This window comes from Humulus lupulus, chromosome 7 (genome assembly GCF_963169125.1).
Source record: "Humulus lupulus chromosome 7, drHumLupu1.1, whole genome shotgun sequence".
Lineage (NCBI taxonomy): Eukaryota > Viridiplantae > Streptophyta > Magnoliopsida > Rosales > Cannabaceae > Humulus > Humulus lupulus.
Window position 1 is genome coordinate 102,769,192 of NC_084799.1, and position 15,726 is coordinate 102,784,917.

The 15,726-nt window shown below is 40.4% G+C and overlaps 1 protein-coding gene and 1 non-coding gene across 2 annotated transcripts; one reads left to right on the top strand and one right to left on the bottom strand.

Moving 5' to 3' along the window:
* Positions 1-9,650: 9,650 nt before the first annotated feature.
* Positions 9,651-9,757, bottom strand: LOC133793336 (small nucleolar RNA R71). Its single transcript, XR_009874784.1, has one exon. It is a non-coding gene; the product is annotated as a small nucleolar RNA R71 (small nucleolar RNA).
* A 687-nt stretch (positions 9,758-10,444) lies between these two features.
* LOC133792035 (uncharacterized) lies at positions 10,445-10,987 on the top strand. Its single transcript, XM_062229945.1, has 2 exons — positions 10,445-10,643; positions 10,779-10,987. The coding sequence occupies exons 1-2, from the start codon at positions 10,445-10,447 to the stop codon at positions 10,985-10,987; spliced, it is 408 nt and encodes a 135-aa protein (XP_062085929.1).
* The last annotated feature ends 4,739 nt before the right edge of the window (positions 10,988-15,726 follow it).

The window sequence follows — 15,726 nt, forward strand, 5'->3', positions numbered from 1 at the left end:
GAAACAAGTCGCCCCTGACTCTCCTATTCCACATTTCAGTCCGGTAGTGGAGAAAGAAGTTCTTGTCGACCCCAACACATTCTTTGAGGCCGAGCACATAATCTCAAAAATCTTGACTCAAGGGAAAGTGAATAAAATCATGTTGAGTCACAACATTGAGATGGGAGCTGGTGGTCTCCTCGCTTGACCTGCACTTGAAGGGGAAAGGAGCTGTGCCCCTTTCCAAGATGACTTTGCGGCCTGGAACGATGAGCATCTGAAGGCTGGTGCCTTCCTTCCCCTAGACCAGTATTTCTTGGACTTCTTAAACTACGTGACATTGGCTCCCTTCCAGCTTCCCCCAAATTCAACAGACTTTCGGCAGGGCTGAAATATCTGTTCCTGAGGCATGAGTGGGGGGTCCCCTCTCCAGCGGATATTTTGTACTTTTTCTGTCTCAAAGAAAGCCCCGACTAGAGAGGACGAGGTGATGGGTTTTATTTCCACACGTGGTTTCCAAACACTGCCTCCTTCATTGAGCTTCCCAGCCATCCAAATGACTATAAAGATTTATTCTTTATGTTGAATGGCTTCAAGAATTGCGAACACTGATACTTCAATCGACCTCGTAAGTCTTCTACCTCGTAAATTCAGTTCGTGAATTTTTATTCCTTTTTCTTAAAATATATATATTTTGCACATGTATTAATTGAGTTTGTTTCTCGTGCATCCATATTCACCAGGATGGAAAAATCTGTGACTCTCGAGGGTCAGTATGAGAAATTGTCTCGCCTTCCCCCTGGGGAAAAGGATTATCGCTAGGTTGTGAATGATGTCACGATGTTGGCCTGTAAACTGATCGACGAGGGTCAAACACTGGCTCTGAGGACCTGAGCTCCTCTTCCGGTGATCCTCAAGCTTCCCTCCTCTCAAGAGACTTTGCCAACTGCTAAGGACACTGACGAGGAAGAGGCCAAGGTGCCCCTCGTGCGGAAAAGACGGGCTCCTAAAGCTGATCAAAGACCTGATCCTGACCAAGTTGCTTCTGGAGCAGCAGCTTGCCCCTCTGGCCAAGGTAACCCATACCTTTTTAGGGAGTTAGATCGGGCTGCTGCTAGCTTTAGGTTAATACGTTTTAACCCCAATCAACTAGTTAGTTGCCACCCCATTGATCCGGACCTAAATGTAACTCTCCTCTAATACGTGGATTGCTTGGTGGTACGCTACAACCATAGCTACCCCAAAGGCACCTTTGTAGTTGAAAACACGCTGAACTTTAGATCTTCTATCTTTGAAGAGTATGGAACCACCCTTAGGACTTGGCCTTCTCTGCTCCAGGGAGTATTTGCTCCTGGGTTTAGGCAGTATGTAGACGAATCCAGCCCCGAGGAGGGACCTAAACCCCCTAGGATCTTAGAGATTGTATCCTTAGATTCCCCCTCCCCTCCGTTAATCCCAGAGCCGGAGGTCATGCTTAGCCAAGTTCATACACCCGAGCTGGTGATAATAGATTCCTCCCCTAGCTTGGAGGGTAGGATCTTTATCTTCCCTTTTTTTTTAGAAATCTTTGAAACATTACTTTTGTGAATTAACTCCCTTTGTTCTTTTTTGGTGAAGAGATGGAATCAATAGGAGACCCCGACCTAAGGATTGCCATTCAGGCTAAAAAGTCCAGAACGGGCCCCATCGTGAAGAGACCCAGGGTGACGAAGAAGGCCACCCCTAAAATGGGGGATACTACAAAATCCCCCTCTAAGGGTAAAGACACGAGCTCTACTCGGGAGCCAGCTCCGATGTCTACTATCGTTGTTGGGCAAGTTCCTCCTCCTCCCCCTTGACACTTGCCTCCACCTCCCCAAGTAATTCAAGCCGAGGCCCCCATCGTCCAAATACCTGTTAAGCTGTAGGTCCTGGAAAAGACCCCCGAGGCCTTTCAGGGTTATAGTGTATGAGACATCGACTCATATGATGGGCCATACATATAAAGTCGGTGCGAGGGATCTGAGAGCCATAGAGGAGCGCAGGCTGGAGGATGTCCTCGAATCTGCCATGGGGATGAACCTCACCATGAGTCCTTCTCCCACTGATTCTTTTTTGTCTACTGTGTTCTTCCTATTTTATTTTTATTTTTTATTTAAACTTGTTTTGTTATTCTGTAGTCCGTCCTAGCCTAATACCGAAGCTATAAACGAAGAGATCCGAGCCGCCCTGAATGTTGCTCAGAAAAATGAGCATACTGCTAAGGCCGCTCTTATCTCTTCCCAAGAAAGCGAGCAGGCCGCAGAGATCGCATTATCCGCCTCCCAAGCTCAGGCCGCAGAGGCGAACCACCATGTCGAACAACTTCAGGGCGAGAATGGTGAGCAGAAAGCAAAACTACTCGAGGCCGAAGTTAAAGCCAAGGCGGAAGCGACAATGTCATCATCAAGGAGATGCTTTACCATTGCTGGGCTTTCAACCAGGATGGAAACTTCTCCTTCATGGAACCCGGGCTGTGGGATCCATACCTTGCTAAATTCAAGGTTCAGTTTTTGCAAGAACCCTAAGAGACTGGTGAGGCTTTTGGAGCGGTGGAGGGAGTTGGTGAGGAAGTTACTTCGACGGGGTGAGCTGATGGAGCCCAATGATCTCATTTATGATTTTCTTTGTACTTGTTTAACAATCTTTTGGTATTAAACACTTGCCTTCGGGACATTTCTCCTCGATGTGACAATATATTTGTTTGTTTTATTTCAATATATATCTAACTTGTGGTCTATTTGTCTTTCCTTTATTATTTTCTCATGTTATATGAATCCTTAGACTATTGTACATTCAAAATTTTAGGGGTCGACTTTTAGATTGAGATAGATTTTACCAAACTTGGTTATTTCCAAGTTTTTGTTCGCTTATTTACGTCGTACCTGTTAAGAATCAGGCCTCGAAACTAGTTATATCCAGAGTTTTTTAATGATTTAAACTTAGTTGTACTTGGTATATTGAAAGTTATAGCTTTAAAAAGCCGTTGAATAATAAATTTTTCCAAACTTCTAAGTTTCAAACCTGGTTATATCCAGGGTTTTTGATGATTTAAACTTAGTTCGTGCTAGGTTTATTGAAAACACGAGCTTTAAAAAGATGTTGAATAATCAATTTTTCCAAGCTTCTAAGTTTCGGACCTGGTTATATCCGGGGTTTTAGATGATTTAAACTTAGTTCATGCTAGGTTTATTAAAAACTCGAGCTTTAAAAAGCTGGTTAATAATCAATTTTCCAAGCTTCTAAGTTTCAGACCTGGTTATATCAGGGTTTTAGATGATTTAAACTTAGTTCGTGCTAGGTTTATTGAAAACTCGAGCTTTAAAAAGCCATTGAATAATCAATTTTTCCAAGCTTCTATGTTTCGGACCTTATCTGAGTAGGCTTAATTTCTTAGTTTTAAAATAATTTTTCACTAAAAATCTTGCCGACCTCGGTTATTTGCCCCCCAAGTAACCAGAATGTATAAACTTTCTTGGTTGCTTTTACACATATGAGAACACGCACTCGCAATAATAAAACTAAGAAATGGTTTTTTTAATAATCCATCTATTGTTTAATTGAAATGGCTTTTATAAATAAGCCTTACATTGACAGTAGTATTATTGATAGTAATTTTTCAAGTGAAGGGCATTCCAGGTCCGTGGGGCTACTTCCCCATTCAGTTAAGCTATATTAAAAGTTCCCTCATGCAAGACTTCTATGATCTGATATGGTCCTTCCCAGTTCGGGCCCAATACACCATCCCTTGGGTCTTTATTTGCCAAAAAGACCCTTCGGAGAACTAGGTCGCCTAATCCAAGTTTGCGCCCTTAACTTTAGAATTGAAATAGCGAGTGATCTTTTGTTGATAATGGGCGACCTGTAATTGCGATTCCTTTCATTTTTCTTCGATCAGATCGAGAGATGCGTTAAGTAGCCTGTCATTATGTTCTTGATCAAATGTACTTTTCCTGTGAGTAGTTACCATGGCTTCAATTGGAAGCATGGCCTCGCTTCCAAAAGTTAATGAAAAAATAGTATGCCCCATGGAGGTCCAGTGAGAAGTTCGGTAGGCTCAAAGTACTTGCAGGAGCTATTCGAGCCATAGTCCTTTGGCTTCGTCCAACCTCTTCTTTAGGCTCGCCTTAAGGGTTTTGTTTACAGCCTTGACCTGCCCGTTGGCTTGTGGGTATGCCACCGATGAGAAACTCTTCGTGATGCCATATTTTTCACTGAAGTTAGTGAAGAGATCACTGTTGAATTGCGTCCCATTATCTGACATGATCTTTTAAGGAAGTCCAAATTGACATATAATACTCTTCACCACGAAGTCCAGGATTCTTTTTGAGGTGATGTTTCCCAGAGGCTCGGCTTCTACCCACTTCGTGAAGTAATCGATCGCCACCACTGCATATCAAACTCCTCCCTTTCCCATAGGTAGGGAACCTATTAGGTTGATTCCCCATGCTGCAAATGGCCACGGGGATGAAATCATCGTTAGCATGACTGGAGCAGCTCGGGTAACTATGGCGAAATGTTGGAATTTTTCGCATTTTTGAACGTATGAGATCGAATCTTTCGTTAAAGTAGGCCAAAAGTAGCCTTGCCTCAGTATCTTCAGTGCCATGTTTTGCCCCACAACTTGATCTCCACAAAAACCTTTGTGTAATTCTTGTAAAATGGTTTTGGTTTCCTCGGGCAATTCACATCGCAGGAGGGGCAACGAATGACCTTGCTGATAAAGGGTTCCATTTACCATCACGTACCGTAGAGCTTGATAGAGTATCTTCCTCATGTATTTTCTATCATCAGGTAATTTTCCAGTCGCAAGATATTCCACTATAGGAGTCATCCACGTCGATCTTATGTCAATCATTCTGATCTCCATCGTTTCTCCTGTTGCACTTGGGCTCCCCAAGAACTTCACCAGCACTACATTTAATGTTTCAGCCTCTTTGGTGGTTGCAAGTCGAGCCAGAGTGTCAGCATTAGAATTCTGCTCGCGGGGTATCTGTTCGATAGAGCTGTATTATAATTCAGACAATTCCCCTCTTACCTTACCCAGGTAGGCCGCCATCTTGATGCCCCGAACTTGATACTCTCCTAATACCTGATTGACCACGAGTTCGGAATCGCTATAGCATTGGATGGATTTTTCCTTGAGCTCTCTCGCCACCCTCAGCCCTGCTAGTAAGGCCTCATATTCTGCTTCATTGTTGGATGCCTCAAATCTGAATCTTAGAGGTGTATGAAATCGATGCCCTTCTGGTGAGATTAAGATTATTCCAACTCCTGATCCATTCTCGTTCGATGATCCATCAACGAAGATTTTCCATACTTCCTACACCGGCTCCCTTATGAGCTCGTCCTGAAAACCGGTGCATTTAGCCATACAATCAGCAAGGGCTTGACTCTAAATTGAGGTCCGGGGTAAGTACAAAATCTCGAACTGGCTATGTTTGATGGCCCATTTTAAGAGATGTCCCGACGTCTCAGGATTTTGTAGAACCTGCCTTAAAGGTTGGTCGGTTAAGATATTGATTGAATTGGACTAGAAATATGGCCGGAGCTTTCTGGAGGCCAATATTAGGCAGAACATCAGTTTCTCTATCAATGGATACTGTGACTCAGCTCCGAGAAGCCTCTTGCTCACATAATATACTGGTTTTTAAGCTTGATCTTCTTCTCGAACCAACACAACAATGACTGCATTCTCTGTTACAGCCAGATAAAGGAACATAAACTCTCCAGATATTGGTTTAGGTAATACCAGGGGCTTAGCCAAATGTGTTTTTAGATTGTGGAAAGCCTGTTCTCACTCCTCACTCCACTCAAATTTCTTGTTTTCTCTAAGAAAGTTGTAGAATGGGAGACACTTGTTAGTGGATTACGAAATGAATCGATTCAAAGCTGCCACCCTTCCATTCAGGATTTGAACTTCTTTACGGGACCTGGGTGAAGGCATTTCTAATAACGATCTGATTTTTTCAGGGTTCGCTTCTATTCCCCTCGTGTTGACTATGAAGCAAAGGAACTTTCCAGATGCCACCCCGAAGGTGCATTTCTGAGGATTCAGCTTCGTCTCATATTTCCTTAATATTCCAAAACATTCTTCTAGATTGGATACAAGGTTATTGGCAGTCTTCGACTTGACAAGCATGTCATCAACATACACCTCCATATTTCTCCCGATCTGGTTAACGAACATTTTGTTGACCAAGCGTTGGTACATGGCCCCAGCATTTTTCAACCCGAATGGCATAACTTTGTGGCAATATACGTTATGTTCGGTCATGAAACTAGTATAATTTTTCTCCGCAGGGTTCATTGCGATCTGGTTATATCCAGATTATGCGTCCATGAAAGACATGAGTTCGTGACCTACCGTGGCATCTACCAATTGATCAATTCTTGGTAGTGGGAAACAGTCCTTGGGACAAGCTCTATTTAGATCAGAGAAGTCGATACAGGTTCTCCATTTCCCGTTCAGTTTTTGGACTAGCACAGGATTAGCAACCCAGATTGGCTATTTTGCCTCTCGGATGAAGTCACATTTTAGTAATCGAGCTACTTCTTCTTCAAGTGCTTCAGATCGGGTAGTTCCTAAACGTCTCCGTTTCTGAGATTTTGCAGGCACGCTCTTGTCCAAATTTAAGGTGTGCATTATTATACTTGGACTGATTCCCACCATATCCTTATGCGACCAAGCGAAGACATCCAGGTTTTTCTGTAAAAAAATTGACTAGCTCCATCTTTCTTTTATTGTCAAGATTCTTTCCAATTTTTAAAACTTTTGAAGCTTATTTAGGGTCGATATTCACTTCCTCGAGCTCTTCTATGGCTTTGAGCTCTGACTTGTCTTCGCCTACTCGTGGGTCAATGTCGTCAAGTTGGGCGACTCCACTATCCTCTTCCAGTAGAGGTTCTTTCGTCCAATAAGCCACTTCTTCTTCCTAGGACTCCACACCTCCATCATTTATGACCATCGCTTGCTGCCCAGGTTGTGAATTTCCCTTCATAGAAAGGCTATAGCATTCCCTAGCAATGAGCTGATTGGCTTTGACAGTGTATATTCCCGCAGCCAAGGGGAATTTCAATGCTAGGTGGTGGATAGAGGTTATGGCTTCAAATGTCATCAGCGCAGGTCGGCCCAAAATCGCATTGTATGCAGCCGGAAAATTGGTTACCACAAACTCGAGTAACTTGGAAACATTTCGCGACTCTTCTCCCAATGTCACCACCAGTTCGATCATCCCAATGGCTGCTGACCCTTCTCTCGAAAACTCATATAGAGTCATCGAGGTCACCTACGAATAACCCCATTTTTTCCAGGGTGGACCTGAAAAGTAGATTTACAGAGCTTCCGTTATCCATTAGTGTCCTTCGTACCCTTCGGTTGGTGAGCTGAACGGTTACCACCAGCGGATTGTTATGTGAGAATTAGACATGGCTAGCATCCTCTTCCATGAAAATGATTGGTTTCTTTTCCAATCGATGTTGTTTCGATAACCGTTGCTCCGGGGCGAATTCCACCCCGTTATGAGACTTTAGTTCGTTAATATACCTCTATTGGGCCCTGCAGCTCGTGCCTGCCAAATGAGGTCCTCTCGCAATAGTGGTTATATCTCCCCTACTATCGAAGGAGGGTTGATAAACGAGTTTTAGGCTCATTTATGATCTAGTTTTAGGTTGGTTTTCGTTAGTTTAGGATTATTTTATTGCAGAATTATGCTCGTTTGTTCATGTTTCAGGTTTTCCATGCTAAGTTGGTGAAAAGAGTGAAAATGAGTGAAAGTGGAAGAAAATATAGTTAAGTTGGAGAAAATCGTGTTTTTTGGGGTCGATATGTGCGAGTTTTGATGCTGTCAATAGCGCTACAACGCTATCAAAGGAGTGCCATAGCGCTAGCAAGGACATGAAGGAGCTGTTGAGCTGGAAGTAGCGCCCCAGCGCTATAAAGCCAGTGCTATCAAGAACAGTAGAGCAGTGCCCCAACGCTACATCAAGGGCGCTACAACGCCAGTGAAATAATATTTAGGGTACTTTGACTCTGACTATTGCGCTCAATACATAGCGCCACAATGCTGTAAATGCGTTTTAAATATTTTTAGCCACTTTTCGAAGGACAAAATGGTCTTTTCACTTGGGAACATTGGAGGGCTATTTAAGGAACATTATTCTGCGATTTTGAGAAGCAAGTTTTAATTTTATAAACCCTAGATTAGAAGAGGCTGCTGTAATTAGTTTTCTTTTTCATCTAAATTATTTAGGTTAATTTTTATGAACAATTATTTGAAGTTTATTTTCATCATGTTAGCCATGAACTAATTTCTTTTATCTAGGGATTAATGGAGTCACTGGGATTTCTATTTAATTTTATTATGATTTTCTATTGATACTTCTTTTCTATTCTAATCTATATGATGTTTGTTTAATGCTAGTAAATACTTGATCACTATTTACTTGATTTACTGGTTTTGATTCAAAATTTGAAAGATGAGAATTGAATATGCTATCATTGTATAGACATAGGTTGCATATTGGACGAAAGTACCTGTATGACTTGTGTAGTAATTAGGTTTCCATGTTTAATTCCTTCTATATGTTCAAGTTTATCACAAAAATGTAGATAACCTGCATATAGATTGAGATCTTATATCTTGAAAAAGAATAGGAATCGATTATATGAACCTGCTATTAGAATAGAAAGAAGAGATTTAGAATTGATTATTAAAATTAATAGAATGTATAGTTGATGAAATTAATTCCTAGGCTTTTTATTATTGATTTTTGATTAGTTGATTCATTCTTTTGTTTCCAGTTATTTAAATTTTGTTCATAAGTTAGAGTATTCACTTTAATTTTATTCTTTTCATCATAATTTTAATTCACCAAATAGAAAGTTAAAGAACAATTAGTGGTATTTGGAAACTAGTCTTCATGGGATCGACACTCTACTTATCATATATTACTTGATTCGACCACGTAAGTTTTTGGCACCGTTGCCGGGGACTTAAATTCCAATATCACAGTTAATTGTTATTTGTTCTAATTTGGTAATTTTTTTTATAATTTATTTCTGTTTAACATTTATTTGGATTAAGGTTCTATTGTGTTTCAGGAATTGTTGGTATATGGGAAGAAGTAGACAAAAGGAGATTATACCAATAGATCTAGAAATTGAAAGAATGTGCAGACAGAACCGGAAAACAAAGAGGAGATTAGAGTATACTATGGCTTACAATTTGGGAAACGGTGCAAATAATGGTCAAGGGGCTGCAGAGGTTCCAAGGGAGCAAGGACCAAGAACATTGAGAGATTATTTACTTCCTACTATTACAGGAGTGCATTCATGCATTAGACCTCCAACCATTGCTGCAAACAATTTTGAGATTAAGCCAGCAATCCTTCAAATGGTCCAATCAACTGTTCAGTTTGGAGGTATGCCATCGGAGGACCCCAATTTACACATAGATAATTTTCTGGAGTTATGTGCCACGTTCAAGATGAATGGGGTGAATGATGATGTTATAAGATTAATGCTATTCCCATTTTCATCAAGGGATAGGGCAAAGAGTTGGTTGATATCCTTATAGGCGAATTCTATCACTACATGGGAGGATTTAGCTCAGAAGTTCCTTGCCAAGTTCTTTCCTCCAGCGAAGGCTACAAAGCTAAGGGGGGAGATCAATAATTTTTATCAGATGGAAGGGGAGTCACTGTATGATTCTTGGGAGCGATTTAAGGAGTTGTTAAGGAAGTGTCCACATTATGGTATAGAAAAGTGGCTGTTGGTACAGGGAATTACCAGAGACAACCCAATAATCCCAATTCCATGTCCTACAACCCAGGTTGGAAGAACCATCCTAATTTTTCCTGGTCCAATAATCAAAATACTCTACAACCTTACCCTCCACCTCAGCCACAATATCAACCTACCCAAAATATACCACCATATCAACAGCAACATGCATAACTTCACCCTCCACCTGGATATTATCAACCACAAAATAGACCACCACACCCAATGAAAATGAAACCAGCTGAACCCCAACCTGATGCAATCAACCAATTTATGAGTGAAACCAGGGCATCCATAAGGAGTCTGGAGACTCAAATAGGGCAGTTGGCTACTTTAATGTCTAATAGAGCTCAAGGAAATTTTCCTAGCACTACAGAAGTTAATCCTAAAGAGAAGTGTAATGCAATATCCTTGAGGAGTGGCACTAAGTATGAGGGGCCTACCATAGAAAGCAAGGGCAAGAAGATAGAGGATCAACATGTCACTAGTCCAGCACAAGAGGAGGTTACTGAAGACCTTCCAAAGAAAGAGAAGTCTAATGAAGAAAAGGTTACTAAAGATCCTAACAAGAAAGAAGTGGTACCACCAGTGAGCATTGACCATCATGTTAGAATTCCATATCCATAAAGGCTTCACAAGAATAATCTGGATAAGCAGTTTGCAATGTTTTTAGAGGTGTTCAAGAAGCTACATATTAATATAGCGTTTGCAGAAGCATTAGAACAGATGCCCCGCTATGTGAAGTTTATGAAAGAAATTTTGTCAAGGAAGAGGAAGTTAGAGGATTATGAGACGGTTGCATTAACTGAAGGGTTCAGCGCAATAGTGCAGAAGAAACTACCTCCAAAGCTTAAAGATCCTGGTAGTTTCAATACCCCATGTTCTATAGGGGGTTTAGTAGGAAAAAAGGCTTTATGTGATTTAGGGGCTAGTGTGAATTTAATGCCTCTATCAATCTTTTAGAAGCTGAATTGGGGAGAAGCTCGGACAAATACAGTATCTTTGCAGATGGCAGATAGATCAGTTAATCACCTTCTTGGAGTGATTGAGGACGTATTGGTAAAAGTGGGTAAATTCATCTTTTCTGCGGACTTTATTATTTTGGATATGGAGGAAGATGAAAATATTCCAAAAATACATGGAAGACCATTCTTGGCGACTGGTAGGGCTTTAATTGATGTACAAAAAGATGAGTTAAAGCTGTGAGTGCAAAAAGAGGAAGTTATATTTAAAGTTTTTGCAGCAATAGAAATTCCAACTTGTTGTAGAGTTGAAGTGGTAAACCAAGAAGAGAACAAGTTGGAAGGCTCTAAGAAAGGCTCCATAGTTAAAACTGGAATGAGAAAGGGGCGTAACCAGTTAAAAAAATATTTTAATGAAAGGATTCAAATGTTATATGAGCGAGGGAAAGTTCCAATAATTTCTAATCACAAGAAATGAGGGCCAACTCATGACACTGTGGCTCTCAAGGATGTGAGGGGTGGACTTGATCCAAGTTGAATATGAAAGAAAACAAGAGTCCATCTAAATGACGTTAAAGACAACACTCGTAAGAGGCATATCTATGTTTATTTTAATTTTTTTATGTTATTTATTTTTGTTTTTGATTGGACCAATGTTTTTTTTAGAAATTTTGTTTTATTAGTTTTTAGTTTTAATTGTGAATTTTTTCTTTGTAAATAGTAAACCGTGAAAAGCGTGAAAAGAATTAAAGTTTAGGTGATTGTAGTGCTACATCGCTATGCATATGGTGCTACGACGCTAGTTTCCAGCCGCCACAATCGCCATACTGAAGTGGCTGGCTAGATAAGTCTCTGTTCTCATTCTTTATGTACTTAATATTGGGGACAATGTTCGGTTTTAAGTTTGGGGGAGATATTTGTTTCTAGTGTTCTTTGATGCGTTTGCGTTTTACGGTTTGTTGTTTTTAATTTTCATTAGTTATTTGTTTTGAGTCATGTTTTAGAGTGTAAATTAAGTTGATAATTATTGCCATTTGAATATGATTGACTGTTTTGTAGTATAATCCAAGGAAAAATTGATGTGCTTCTAAAAACAATCTGTGTGCTTGGTTAGATTACTTTATTTTTCATTGTGATTTGTTGACATTAGAGATCTATTGCTCATAAATTGCAAATTTTATAATTAAGTTATTTTATGCATGTCAAATTTGGATTATGGATTGAAAAGTTTGAAAAAAATTCTAGAACCTGCTTGCTTAGTATTTGAGATGAAATTTGAAATAATGAACATTTAGGAGAATGATATAGGCAATTTTTTGGACTGGTTGTGCCTTTCAAGCTAACCCTATCAAATTTTATCCTTAGTCAACCCTTTTGAGCCTTACAACTGTTTTCTTGTTAACACATTCTTTTGAACCTACCTGTGAATTGGATTACCATTTACTCTTTTTGACCCATACCATGAGCATGAAAATTATTATATGAGGGGAGTGAATGTGTAATGGGATGTTTGTATTATGTGTTATTCAAAAAAATTACTTGTGATTGAGAAAAAAAAATTAAAGAAAGTGAAAAATGATTATGTTCCCAAACAATTATCTATTGAAAAATCAAAGTTTGGGAGAGTGTATTGAAAAAAAAAATATTCTCAATCATTGCACAGAAAAAAAAAGGGTAATAAGGGATGAGAGGTGTGAAATTTCAGGAAAAGTTTGTTGAGATGGATTGCTTGTGGTATGATTAAGCCTAAAAATGTTTTTTTTTTATCCACCTATACCTAAGCCTTCTATAACAACCTTTGTAAAGTCCTATTGATTCTTATTTGTGTATTTGTTTATATTAATGGAGAATAGTAAGTAATGTAGGCATATGGAAATATTTGATTATGTGGTTAGTTGGTGAGAATTTGATGTGCATAAAGTAGTTTAATTATTTTATTTGCGAGTAATGAGTAAATGAGCTTCGGTGTTGATAAATTGCAGTGAAAGGGTGAAGTAATTGAGACTGAAAATCTAGATTAATGTTCTAAATAGCATGATTGTTTTTCCTAAGAATTATATATGCATAGCAGTATTGGGTGTTTGAACTGGTTAGTTATGTCAACTAGGTTTGTTTAGGTTTGAGTCTAGTTAGATTATTTTCTCGAGGGCGAGTAAAGGTTTAGTTTGGGGGATTTTGGTAAACAAGTTTTAGGCTCGTTTATGGTCTAGTTTTAGGTTGGTTTTCATTAGTTTAGGTAAACAGAATTATGCTCGTTTGTTCATGTTTCAGGTTTTCCATGCTAAGTTGGTGAAAAAGAGTGAAAGTGGAAGAAAATATAGTTAAGTTGGAGAAAATCATGTTTTTTGGGGTCGATATGTGTGAGTTTTGATGTTGTCAATAGCGCTACAACATTATTAAAGGAGCGCCATAGTGCTAGGAAGGACATGAAGGAGCTGTTGAGTCTGGAAGTAGCACCCCAGCGCTACATCAAGGGCGCTACAACGCCAGTGAAATAATTTTTAGGGTATTTTGACTCTGACTATAGCGCTCAATACATAGCGCCACAATGCTGTAAACACATTTTTCAGATTTTTAGCCACTTTTCAAAGGACAAAATGGTCTTTTTGCTTGGGAGCTATTTAAGGAACATTATTCTACGATTTTGAGAAGCAAGTTTTATTTTTATAAACCCTAGATTAGAAGAGGCTGCTGTAATTAGTTTTCTTTTTCATCTAAACTCTTTAGGTTAATTTTAATGAACAATTATTTGAAGTTTATTTTCATCATGTTAGCCATAAACTAATTTCTTTTATCTAGGGATTAATGTAGTCACTGGCATTTCTATTTAATTTTATTATGATTTTCTATTGATACTTATTTTCTATTCTAATCTATATGATGTTTATTTAATACTAGTAAATACATGATCACTATTTACTTGATTTAATGGGCCAAAGGTCCCGCCCTGATGAGAGTTTCAATCTCATCCTTCAGCTGCCGACAATCATCAATGTTATGGTCAATGTTGTTGTGGAACCAGCATAATTTTGAGGGATCTCTCTTCGCCCTCTGGTTCTTCAATGGTTCTGGCTTCTTCCATGGAAGGCGACTAGAATTGGCCAGAAAAATGTTCTCACATGTGTCCATTAAGTCTGTATATGTGGCATAGATAGGTTTGAACTTCTCTGCGGGCTTATTTTTCTTCGTCCCGCTCTGGTCAGCTTCACCATTCCCTTTCCTTTTGTTATCCCCCCTTGGTTATTTTGGGTAAATGTTTGGGCCGTAGCTACAACATCTGTTACCGCCCCAACGGGTTTGATAGGGGTTTGGCTAGTTCCTACAATAGAAGCTCACGCCTCCTCAAGATTTAACCACTCTTGAGCTCGAGCTAAGAATTCATTTACGCTTTTAACTCCTTTCCTTTAGAGTTCCTGCCACAGGTTGCCCCCGACGAGGATTCCTGTCCTCATTTCCATGAGTTTGGAGCTGTCATCAGCATCCCTAGCTCGTGCAACAACATTGGCAAATCTGCTCAGATATGCCTTCAATGTCTCGCCAGGTTGCTGCTTTATGTTGGCCAATGAATCGACCTCAACCAAAGTCGCCTGTGAAGCTCGAATGCTTTTTTGAAATCAAAAGAAAACTTCTTCCACGAGCTTATGGAATGCCTCTTGTATTGTTTAAGCCACTGCCTGGCTGGCCCGAACAGAGTTGCAGGGAACAAAATACACCTTAGATCGAGCCTGACATTGTGGGCCATCATCATGGTGTTAAACATTCTGAGGTGATCTGAAAGATCTCCATCTCCATCAAATTTTGGTAGGTGTGGCATTCCAAAGCCTACCGGATATGTGGCCGCCGTAATATTTGGAGCGAAAGGCTCAAGCTCCTCATCTGAGTCACAATCATCCTTTTCTTTTTCGAAAAAAGCCACTTCATTTGCTCTTCCATCAAAGCTAGTCTTTCATGGGTTTGGTCCATAGTCCCTAGGTTAGATGGAGGCTTTTCAATAGCTCCCGTCTTATCGTATCCATGTGATGGATCATTGTCCCTCCAAGTCCAAGCTTGGATTTGTGGGGCATTCCCATTATCACGTACTATGGACGGACCTCCCTCTTGTCGAGTATAGCTAATATCTTCATCCCGAGCTGGATACCTTCTCTACGAGTTTAGATGATCGTGCAAATCGGGTTGCGGGTCATACCGAGGGCACTGCGCTGAACTCAAATGATTCCTTAGGTCGCTCTCAGACCTGCCACTACGATGGCTTTCGGTCCAATAACTCCCATTTGCGAAGCTTACAACTCGTGGCTGGGGTCAAGGACCTGGATTCTCAACACGTGTTCGTGGGACATAAGTAATATCCCATTGAGGATTAGGTGGTGTTGGATGTCTTCTGGGTGACGGGGGATGCCTTATTGGTGAGGCTATCCTCGTTCTATCAGGATGGAGTAAATTAGCTCACCTTTATTCTATTCCAATGTCTCTAGGTCTTTGTGCCTGGTGATCCGATTGCGGCGTAGAAGAATTTGTTGGAGCATTTTGTCTTCGTGAGCCTGTCCCAGCCCCTCCTTGTGGATTGTCATGGGCGTTCCTGGGGACCTGTGAAGAAGGCACCAAAGTTGGGGTTGCAGTTCTGACCGACCGACTGACATGCTGACGACCCCTGTGATGGTCGTTGGGTCGAGTATTTTGGTGATCTCGTCTCGCAGGTACAAAACTTGGAGTGGTGGTTCTGACTGATCGACTTGGTCTGGATTGATTATTCCTGTGGGACTTATGAGACCCACTTTGCCTCTTTTCGACATTAACTTTGGTTGCAAGAGGGGGCAATCGAGCCAAAACCTCATCAATCTGCCTGTTTTCCCTAGCGAGATGGCTCCTCAGTTGCATGTTCTCCATCTTGATGGCCATTAGATAGCTTGGGTTTGGGTTCGGTGGTAATGACACTGAACTCCCAGTGTCGCCTTGACCCACCGGTTGTTTTCCCGGATGTTGCTG

Bases quoted from the DNA above. Each gene is read 5' to 3' on its own strand.
- LOC133792035 (XM_062229945.1), top strand. From the start codon at position 10,445: ATGTTTTTAGAGGTGTTCAAGAAGCTACATATTAATATAGCGTTTGCA. The intron at 10,644-10,778 runs GTAGTTTCAATA...GGACAAATACAG, and splicing joins TCCAAAGCTTAAAGATCCTG to TATCTTTGCAGATGGCAGAT.